The sequence below is a fragment of the Lotus japonicus genome, chromosome 4 (genome assembly GCF_012489685.1).
Source record: "Lotus japonicus ecotype B-129 chromosome 4, LjGifu_v1.2".
Lineage (NCBI taxonomy): Eukaryota > Viridiplantae > Streptophyta > Magnoliopsida > Fabales > Fabaceae > Lotus > Lotus japonicus.
Window position 1 is genome coordinate 53599073 of NC_080044.1, and position 11625 is coordinate 53610697.

At 36.4% G+C, this 11625-nt stretch overlaps 2 protein-coding genes across 2 annotated transcripts; one reads left to right on the plus strand and one right to left on the minus strand.

The window, feature by feature from the left end:
• Window positions 1-559: 559 nt before the first annotated feature.
• Window positions 560-2979, plus strand: LOC130712119 (protein-L-isoaspartate O-methyltransferase 1-like). Its single transcript, XM_057561959.1, has 4 exons — window positions 560-737; window positions 999-1269; window positions 1732-1896; window positions 2503-2979. Exons 1-4 carry the CDS (start codon window positions 732-734, stop codon window positions 2748-2750), a joined length of 690 nt encoding a protein of 229 aa, XP_057417942.1. The 5' UTR covers window positions 560-731; the 3' UTR covers window positions 2751-2979.
• Window positions 2980-4976: 1997 nt separating this feature from the next.
• On the minus strand, window positions 4977-8207 carry LOC130711878 (28 kDa ribonucleoprotein, chloroplastic-like). Its single transcript, XM_057561653.1, has 4 exons — window positions 7633-8207; window positions 7391-7492; window positions 5547-5849; window positions 4977-5343 (listed from the first exon to the last, which is right to left on the minus strand). Exons 1-4 carry the CDS (start codon window positions 8080-8082, stop codon window positions 5275-5277), a joined length of 924 nt encoding a protein of 307 aa, XP_057417636.1. The 5' UTR covers window positions 8083-8207; the 3' UTR covers window positions 4977-5274.
• Between the last annotated feature and the right edge of the window lie 3418 nt (window positions 8208-11625).

Genomic DNA, 11625 nt, shown 5'->3' on the forward strand with positions numbered 1-11625 from the left:
TAGTCTTTAAAAACCTTAGGTACAAGTCATGTAAGGATGCAGTTAGGCTCTAATCCGGTAGCAAGTTACTGTTCCAAAAGGGTTTCGATTTATTTACAATTATCTTTCCCATCCATCTCATTTTTACATCCTATTTTTATTCATTTTCTTTTCCTTTCTCTTTTTCTTTTACATCACATCATTTTTTATTCATTTCTCTCCTCATTGTAGGTGAGCATGAAGTGTGAAAAGACTTATTCGCCCCAAAACTATAAATAAATTAAATACCCATGGGAGTTTCTTTTATAAACAAACAAATACACAACTAATAAAAAAATTATATCAAATGATAATAAGAAAGATGATGAAGTTCTTGCAAATATTATGTGTTATATTTAATTTTCAATTGATTATGTTATGCACTGCGCCTAATTTTTCAGTGTTAATCAAGGCGTCTCATAGTCAATAATTGTGAGACTAATCACTCGTCTGATTATACCGCACTTAATAGCACTGAAGAAAAACCAGCTGATAGATTTCTATATAACCATTTCTTTTTATTTTTTGAAATTTATATAACCATTTCAATCTAACAAAAAAGACTTAAAAAAAAAACAGCATCGGTTCTGTTCCAGTTGCAGAATCATTCTGCGTAAGTCTCACCCTCGCTGATCGGTGTCACAACCCGCATCATCATTTTCATCGCCCTCTCCTCTCCTCTCCAAACCCTAATTTCCCTCCCAGGTTCCAGAATGGAGGTAACCCCATTTTCTCTCTCAAATGTTAATCACTGCAATAATTTATGTATTTGTTTAATTGATCATTCTGGATTTATCCTTAAGAGTTTAATTCATAAGTAGTGCTTTTATAAATACTTATTTGCTTTGTAGGCTTTTGAGTTTTTCAGACCTTATGTTTATCAATCCTTAGCTAGTCTATGTTTTATAATCCTGTTATTTTCTCTAATGTTAATTAAAACAAAAGAATCCAAACTAAATGTAATTTTGCAAATAACACAGCAATACTGGTCTGGGAGTGCTGTCAATAGAAACAAAGGGATGGTGGAGAATTTGCAGCAATATGGAGTGATCAAGTCCAGAAAGGTAGCTGAAATAATGGAAACTATTGATAGAGGTTTGTTTGTGCCCAATGGAGCTCAACCTTATGTAGACAGCCCCATGCTGATTGGATACAATGCCACAATATCTGCACCACATATGCATGCCACCTGTCTTCAGCTGCTGGAGGAGAATTTGCAACCAGGAATGCGCGCTCTTGATGTTGGCTCTGGTATTGTCCATGAACTATTTATGACTAGTACTCAGGCCATGAACTATGTGTAATTTGTTATTTTTTTATTTATTTTAATGTATTAAAGAGAATTAGAAAATGTGCATGCTAGTTAAAATGTTGGAGTTGCTACGCCATGTTTGATAAGATTGCTTACTAAATTCGACAGTATATTACTAGCTATTAACAGCGGCAAAGAATGTTAGAAGAGAATGGTGATATTTTTTTTTCCTTTTGCGGGATGGAGTTACAGAAGGATGATATGATGTACAACCTTGACTATGTTTGTTGACAAGATAATGGGTTTCTCCTATAGATTTGTATGCTCCTAAGTTAGTATGGAAAGTTTTAACACCCCCAGATGCGATATACAGAATTAATGATGTCAATTGGACAGGAACTAATGTTCTCCATATGCTCTGCAATTGATGCTCACAATTTCTATGCTTTGCCTCTTTGCAGGAACGGGGTATCTGACTGCATGCTTTGCCTTGATGGTTGGACCCCAAGGCCGGACTGTTGGTGTGGAACATATTCCAGAGTTAGTATCTTTTTCAATCCAGAATATTGAAAAAAGTGCTGCAGCCCCACAATTGAAAGATGGATCCCTCTCTGTGTATGTTACTGGTATGGTTTCTATAATTTCTGTGGATCTGTTTTGCTCAACAAGAGTACCGTTCCGTTTACCTATTTGACCATAACAATTAAATCTAGCCCATTTGTCAGTTATGGGGAAGGAAGGCCTAGTAAGGATTAGATACATTTAATTTTAATGAGTCATGGAGACTCGCAAAAGTGTAACCTAATTGGTCGCCTGGTTGGGATTTGTGTGAACTGTGAAGGGATTGAGTCAAGTTGGGTCCGGCTCCCCTAAAATGAGGGGGTAAATTAAGTCATCACACCATTGATTGAGTTGTTTTTATTGACTTTTCAAATTAGATAATCACTATTAATGTTGTGATGACGTACTTTACCCTCTAAAGTGAGTGGACTCTCTTGAAGGAGCCAAATCCAGTCAACTTAAGCTGGAAGTAAAGTTGATCCATAAGCATTCTTTATGTTATGGTCTTCCAAAACGTTCATTTGTCCATTTTACAATTGCAAACTCTTACCTCTGGTCCATGGTGATAGCTGTATGGTTGGTTAATCAATGTTTCTTGAGCAGTTAAATACTTGCTTTTTAAGTTGGTTGATCAACAATTTCAAATATTTGTGTAATTGTTGTGTTAACAGATGGAAGGCAGGGTTGGCCGGAGTCTGCTCCTTATGATGCCATTCACGTTGGAGCTGCGGCACCAGAAATTCCCCAAGCACTTATTGACCAGTTGAAGCCGGGTGGTAGAATGGTTATACCCGTTGGAAACATATTTCAAGATTTAAAGGTTGTGGATAAGAACTCTGATGGTGCTATCAGTATCCGGACAGAGACTTCTGTTCGATATGTGCCTCTCACAAGCAAAGAAGCTCAACTGCAAGGTTAGTGAAGTGGATGGCATATCCTTAATTCTTGAAGGCTTGTACTTTCTAGTTTCTGCTATGTGCGGTTGCCTGGACTACATGCTGTAAGAATTTGTACAGTTTGAAGCTGGTGTTATAAAATAATACATTCTTGTCAATCATCGGAGTAATAGTAACAAATATTTCACAAGTATTCACCTGGTTGTCTGAATCTTTCTTTTTTGTCAATTAATAAAACTATTTTCTGTGTAACAGGTGGTAGAGTCCAAAATTTCAACACTTGTATTGTATACTTATATTAGGCAATAATAAAATAAAGTTGGTGGTGTCTTAATGTACTAACGATAAACGAGAGTTTGTCATCGAAGAAGTAAGATTTTGCCATGTTTAGTTTAACATGAAAAGTTTAACAAAATATAACAGGTAAAACACTCTTTTTTCCTCCCATTCTTCCTATGATTTTATCCATAGCTACTCTCCCCTTCCTCCTAGCATTTCATCCATGTCCAATTTGTAATTGCCGATTTGCAGAGCTTTCGATAGATGTCTTGACACAATAGGTTTGTAACCAAAGGGTGAAGATCTCTTCCTCGTCTAGTCATCTCCAAGGACAACCGAGAATAGTGATGGCAAGAATAGGGGAGATGAAGGAGTCAAAGTGGTCTTACACATTTTTTGAGCACGAAGAGTGGTGGATGACAGAGTACACTGTCACGATGGAGCATCAAAGTTGAGCAACAATTCAACTTTGCAGGGGTGTCTTTATGATATGCTAGAATTTCTTAACCTAGTACTTGGTTAGGGAAAGAATGGGAATTAAGTGAACATTAAACAGAAGAGGTAAAACAAATATACAGTACACAACACATTTTTTCTCCTCAATTGGAGAGAAAAAAGCAAAGTAAAGTGCTATTTGTTACTGAAAAATTCCACAAGAACTGTAAGAATGAAGCGTCCACTCCTATACTCAATACTCTTATACTTAGTACCACCTTTGACCACCTACTCAAGCGGTTCGTGAATTCAACTTTATTTCCGTATAGTACCTTTGAAATGAAAATTCCAAAGTAAGTAATTTTTTTCTCTTCAATTTTACCTTCTTTTTTTTTTTTTTTTCTCTTTTACATGGGTGAGGTTTACTTATTCTTCTTATTTTGTATTGACGAAAATCACATTATATTAATTATTCATTTTTATTCACTTTTTCATCCAACTAAATAAATTGAAAGACATTTAATGATTAAATGACTTGTTTAATTACAGTTTTTGAAAAACTATTTTATATTTTTAAAAACTGAAAATTTTGAAAAACCTATTTGTCATAACCTGTTTTGAAAAACAATTCTCATTTTCATTTTTTAAAACTAAAATATGAAAATGGCGGCTCAAAGATGTTCTTTTTATCAATTTTTAGTTTTCAAGCGACAAGGCTTTTGAGCGGTAGAGCAGATCCCTCCGTTGCGGAAGCACAAGCTTTACAATGGGCAATCGCGGAAGCGTTGCAGTTAGAGCTTGATACGTTGGTAATAGAGACAGATTCTATGGATGTTTGCTCATGTTTTTTAGGAAAGAAGTCTAGTGCTAAACTGGAGCCAATTATTCAGGACTGTAGAGCGTTTGCTGTTCATTTTGATTCCTTTCATTTATCCCATTTATTTTCCTTCCCCTTTATTTTTCTCCAGTTAAGCACTACAGGGAACCCATGTTTTCTATTTTCTCATTTCCTATTTATTTTGTTATCTTAGTTTCTCCTTCATCCAAACATAAGGTAGATAAGTAGTTGATTTATCCAAACTTATCATTTTATTTTCTTTCTTTAGTTTCATTAGTATCTTGCAGAGTTGTTTGTAAGGAGCTAGTTAGTAGTATTGAAATTCTCTGTTCCTAAATAATGTCTCATTCTTTATCCCAAGAGTAAAGTTTTGACATTTCAATTGAAAACCATCAAGTGGGTTATAATTGACGCACTCATTGATTTTATTGACATGACAAGATTTCATTGATGGGATTAGAACTTGTAGAGATCTTAATCCCAAGACAGTAACCCATGCTTTTTTTCACATGGTTTATTAAAAAATCAAACTAGAATTGAAAATTATACAAATTAAAAGAGATTATGTATAGAGCTGAGAATGAAAAGATGCATAACAAAAGTGGAGTTGAAATCGTAAAAAAGAACAGAACAATATCTTGTGCTGGGGAAAAATAATAGCATATTAATAAGAGCTTAGTTAAAAGTTGCCAGACAATTTAATGGAAGATATATGCTAAAAGACAAATTTATCTATTTCGTTCATCAACAGCAAACAAAATGGTGAGAAAAAAAGGGAAAACATCAAGAAGACTTTCTTCAAAACCCCTAGAGCTGGAATTATAACTTACATAAATTTTACCAGGTCACCAAACTAATATAACAAATATGCAAATCTAATGTCACACCAGCAGCTAAAAGAGGAAAATTTAAAATGGAAAAAGGGGCACTATATCCTCAGCCACACAAAAAAAGGAACTCAACCAGTGGACATGGAGAATTACTTGAGCTACCACTCAAAAGGAGCTACGCCCGCCGGACCTTCCCTCAGCAACACTCACCCTGATTGTTCTCCCATCCAAGCTCTGCAGAATCAATTTTTCATTACAAAGAATTAACTACAGAAGTAGTTCTTATAATGATTCAAATTTAAATAAAATATCCCAAAGAAAAGGCAACTTCATAAGCTGTTTGTTTAAAACATTGCCCACAAAAACATTAACCTAAAGCAATCTTGCTGCATCATACATGTTACCAATGATCAAGTAAGAAAGTACTGGTGTAATACCTGACCATCAAGAGCAGCAATGGCACCATTAATATCAGCTTCACTGGACATTGTGACAAAGCCAAAACCACGTGATCGACCCGTCTCTCTGTCCATGACTATCCGAGCATTCTCAACATTACCATGTTCCCTGAAAATTTCTTCCAGGCGAGCAGTATCAACACTCCATGGTAAGTTACCAACATAGACACTTAAACCAGAATCACGGGAACCAGAACCAGAACCAAAGGTACGTGGCGGGCGTTCAGGCCGTGCTTCCTTTGGAGTAGCCTTATTAACAGTCAACACTCTTCCATCCAATTCCTGTAACAGAAAACATGGATAAGATCCAAAATAACTCAATAGGCCATGATAGAATCAATTAGAGAAGAATTATTAACAATACATGTGATTCTTCCTGTAAAGGACTATGCACTGACAATCATCCGATTAGGATCCATCAATTTGCCGTATCATAATTAAATTTGAATTTTTAAATATTTAAAATGGAAAATGGAGAAATGTCATTGGATGCATGAGTAAAATTATTTACACTGCAAGTGCAGAAAATTTAAAACCATATGCCAAATGTAGGACACATTAGAACTGGGAAAAAGAAAAATCGAAGCACCTTTGTAAAAGCAGAAAAATTTCCAAACTCAAACACAGTGATAAGAACATCAAAATCTAAAGATTCAGTTATATTTTGTTCTGTGAAAATATAAGTTTAAAATTTCAAAGATGATATTCCAAATATAAATACATGCAGGTCCGGATATTAAGACGCAGGTAGATAATTAAGTAAGAAGGTATTCAAATGTCATACTCATGAGGCAAAAACCACCAAATACAAGTTTTAGTCTATACATTTTCACCAACCTCGTCAACAATTAATCTCAAGGAATTGTACCATAATGAGAGCCAAGCACCATTAGAACTTAGAACAATGAGCAACAAAGGGATAGCATTTACAGCAGCCAGGAAGTGTAGTGAGCCATAGTCATAGACCAACCTCATAATGTTAAATAATAATTTCCCCTTCTTATCTATATACAGTATAACATCAATCTAGAGGTAGCTATAAGTTGTGCAATCCTCAAACAAGTGGCATGTATTCTTCTTAATGGGTGAAATGAGATACATCAAAAATAAGTTTTGCAGGTCCAAAGAAGCAGAAGTTTTCTACTTAAAAATGTTCACAGGGACATTATCTCAGCTGGTTAAACTAAAAACTAAATGATTGATTTCTTTAGCTTTGTAGTTTGTGTGAGACAAAATTGCCATGTTTTCTTTCAGTTGGGGGCAGAAGTGATGTTTGTAATGCACAACTAGAATGCAACTCAGTGTTAATAATCTGACACCTATGTACATATCTGTTCAGTGTTCACACTTTTACACTAAGCAATTAGCATTTAGAATTAGAAATATATCATCCGGTCACCCACTTATCGGTTTAAGTTTTCCTATTTTATTTTCGAACAGATTATTTCCAATACAACATTTTATCATAATCTACAAAGCAGACAGTTTAGATAAGGTATGACATTTGAAGGACACAACTCTTGTTGAAAACTTGCATTTTGTTATGGAATAACTTACTGAAAGTGAACTTATTGGGAATGCCGATTCTTCCTATGTTTACCCTTATGGCATATCAAGTGAGAAGAACTAAACTTGACCATACAATCATGCATTGATGGTTAAGATTAACTTCTCTCAGACATATATATGCAGTGTCCTGGTGTTATATAATTAGAACGGGTCGATATGTTGGTCTTCAGGTGCCCATGTCTATGTTTTATAGATCATAATTATAACTTTCTACTTAACAGCACAATACTACAAAATATGAAGAGCCAACTTACATAGCCACTGAACTTGTTCAAAGCCTTCTCAAGATCTTCAGCCGTACTCATGATAACAAATCCAAACCCACGACTTTGGTTAGTGGCCTTATTATAAATAACCTGAAATCACAATACAAAAGCAACATTCAAACCACCTCAGATATTGAAAGTCCAAAACTTGTAAATTGTAATATAACCCCAGTACACGAATAAACTCAAATATGAATTGAAATCCAAAAGGGTAAGAACTAAGAACTAACCTCAGCAAACTCCACCGACCCAGCTTCCTCAAAAAGCATGGCCAAATTCTCACTCTCAACATCCCATGGCAAGTTCCCAACAAAGATCTTCAAATCTTCAGAAGGTTCAGCAGATGCCACCACTTCTTCACCACCTTCAGTTTCATCACTATCTTCATTTGCCCATGTGGGTTCGCCCTCGTTCTCCCATGCGGCTCCACCCTCTTCTTCTTGCTGAGCCCAATCTGAAGTCTGGGCTACAAATGTGAGGAGAGGAGAACGGTGGGTTGTTGAGAGGAGGGAGGGTGAAAAAGGTGAAGAATTTGAGCATGGGAGTTGAAGCTTGAGGGTCTTTAGAGAATTTGAGAGAATTGGGTATCTGGTTTTGGAGGAGAAGAGTGAGGGTTGAGAGAGTAGGCATGATTCTGCCACTGTGAGGAACTTGAACGCAGGCATGGTTGTGATAGACATGGATAATTGAAGAAGGTGAGGGAGAAGAAATGGAAGAAGAGGGTTTAGAACAATGTACACAACAACAACAACAACAACAACACAGTGGTTGTGGATAAGGGGGTAGGAATAAGATTGAAAGGGTTTTGGAAATGGTGACAGATATTATCATATTATAGATATACTTTTTTTTTTGACAAAAGATATACTTTTCTTTATTTTTTTATTATGGTTTTTTAATGGGCTTTTTAATTTTCCATGTTTTGAAACATGGGCTTGTATGAGACCACTCACCCAAGTTGTCCAAAAACACATAAATACAGACTTCTCACCCACAAATATAAATGAAAGGGGTGCAAACAAAAAAAAAAATGATGTGCAATTTGACCCCCCAAAAAAATGATGTGCAATTTGACCCCCCAAAAAAATGATGTGCAATTAACTTAATGTACACTGTTAGTGTTTTTTTGGTTACATTTGGAAAATTAACAACCAGAATACTACAAGGTGGTAGCCGCCACACACGGTAAGAGAATCCACCTTTACAAGGTTGGTATGCCAAAGCATCGGCCACTATGTTACCATCTCTTTGAACAAGACGCAAATTGACTCTTCATCACCAATGAAGCATATCACGAACTCGGAGAATTGCATCCCGCTCCCAGATAGAACTGATGTCAACATAACTCGGAAGAATCTCCACCACATCTTTGTAATTCGATGCAAACAATATCTTCTTGTAACCCAACTCCCACACATGTCGTAAACCACGTTCAACCGCTAGAATCTCCTCAAGAAAAGCACTTCCATGTTCCAAGCTACCTGACACATCTGAAATAATTGTATATTTATATTAATAGTATTTTTATTGGAAATTTCATATCTATATTTCCTTTTTTTGTTATATTTTGAGTGAAATGCATTTCTTTTTTTTTTGGACATAGAAATGCAACATATGAGTGGTCAATAGTTATTAAAGTAAAACAAATTTCAACATCAGTGCGTTATCTGTCAGAATATAATATAATAGTAGGTTATAATATTCTTTATTTATTTACCTATGTGTAATTCAGGTTTTCTGTAGTACGAATGTCCTGCACGATGCTGGGACAATAGGTTCGACAATCGCTTAACAGTAAAACATAACTTATACCAGAAACAACAAAACACAAGAATTGTTAACCCAGTTCAGTGAAAACTTTCACCTACGTCTGGAGGGTTTGCACCCAAAGAAAGGAAATCCACTATCTCAAGATTCAGGAATTACAGACACTCATGAACACAACAGTTCATAGTTACTTCCTAATCTACCCAGTGTATTTCTACTTAGAATCTCAACCTAAGTATGAGAGCCCCCTCTCACTTTCTCTCAATCACTGCCACAGTGATTGGTGAACACAATAAACAATCAGAGTTTGAATGCAATCAAACACACAGAACCCTACTTTGCTTTATAGAATCAGTGAGCAAAGAGGATTCACAACTAACAAAGGACAAAACACAATCACAAATCCTAAAACACTTGATCTCTCTCAATAGCTTCAGTGGTCTTCATGTTTTAGGTATTCATCCTTTTATAGACTTCAGCAGCGGTAGCATAGGCTCTAGGGTTAGCATGGGCTGAAGTAACAGATTGCAGCAACAGCAATTCAAAACGCAATATTGATAGATTTTGTTTACTTATTGCACAAGTAAAGATAGAAACCAATCTTTTAACAAAGATTGTTCCAACAAATAACAACTCATAAATAAAACCCTTCTGGAATAACTACTTGATCCCCAAGTAACACGTAAAACATATCTGCAACAAATCTTCAGAGGGCCCACAACAGAAACTCAAGCTGAGGACTGATGCCTTAGCTTCACGGAATCAGATGTCACGACATCTGCTTCGACAATCGGTTGTTTTGACCAAATGCAAGGCAACATGTACCAACAATCTCCCCCTTTGTCAAATTTTGTCTAAAACAACACACAACCAGAGAGGATAAAAATAGAGAATCAATTCTCCCCCTTAAGCATAGCTCCCCTCAAATGAGGCATCCATAGCAACAACTAGCATAGTTGAAACATTACACTTAGCAGCAAAAACACACAAACATAAGTATTATCAATCCTTAGCATATGATGACTTCACAGTTGATCAGCTTGAACTTCAACAAACCAGAAAACACTATCAGAAGTTACTTGCACATAAAACTAAGCTAGCCACATAAAATCAGAAGATGCAACTTGAAACAATCATAGCCATTGTCTTGAACTTGTCTTCAAATTAAACCAGACCAAGGCTAACACTAGCAAAACACACATAGTCTTCACAGAAGCAACTTCACAGTAGTAATATAGGTCTTCACAGCAGTAGCACAAAATATTACAGACCATAGCAGAAGCAACTTCACAGTAGTAACATAGGTCTTCACAGCAGTAGCACAAAATAATTACAGACCATAGCAGATAGAATCTTCAAACTTCAAAGTACTCCCCCTTTTAGCACAAATTTGCAAAGGGTGCACAAATACATCCAAAAACAAAAGAAAATCGCAAAAGAACAGAACAAACTAGTCTTCAGAACTGGACTCCTCTCCAGACTCTTCTGCACTTTCTTCAGAACCTTCCTCTTCTTCATTGCTCTCATCCTGAGCAGCTGTAGCTGCAACACTTTGCTCACCTCCTTGGCATTCTTCTTCTTGCAGCTTGAGTAGCAAAGCATCAACCTTGAGCTTCTTGACAGTGCTCACCTTGATTGTCTCTTGTAAAGCCTTGGAGACTTCCTGTAATTCAGCAATTATGGCCTGAGTGCCAGTTTCAGTCATAGGAGGGACATATGTCCTGCTGGTTGACATGACAATGTCTAGGACATGTAGCTCCATAAACAAACGTTGATCCAAGGTGATTGGAACTCCACGAGACATTGCCACTTCATCAGCCTTGAGAATCTGAGGATGTTGCTTGAGAATGATCTTAGTAATAAGTGAAGGAAATGAAACAGGCAACTTCACATCACAAGTATCAGCATGCTTCAATGTCTGCTCAAACACAAAAGTTCCAAAATCAAAAGCAATAGACTTGCCAATCCTATAGATCAATTTGGCAAGTGTTACAGAAACACCAGAGGTATGTTGTGTAGGAACCCAATTCACAGCACCAATCCTGTTAAGGATTGCATACTTCACACTAAGATTTCTAGTGGACAACAACTTCTTGCTGGGCCACTTCTTCACATAACCAGCAGTAAGTTCCTTGGCAACATCATCCATGGACACTTCTTCATCAGCAAATTCAATAGCACTTCTTCCAAGTGCTTGATTGATCACATCAGGTGAGAACACAACACATTCAACCCTCACAAAAACTTTCCTGAATTCATCACTATCAGGAACTCCAACATCAACAGAGAGATTCACCAAGAACTCTCTCACAAGCTTCTCATAGCACCTTCCAACATTCTGAATTGTCTTCATCAGACCAGCCTTCTCAATAAGAGCAATGACATCCTTACATTCAAGAACATCAGAACCAACTTCCCTTTCCTTGGCCATTCTCCTCTTGCAAACAAACTTCCAC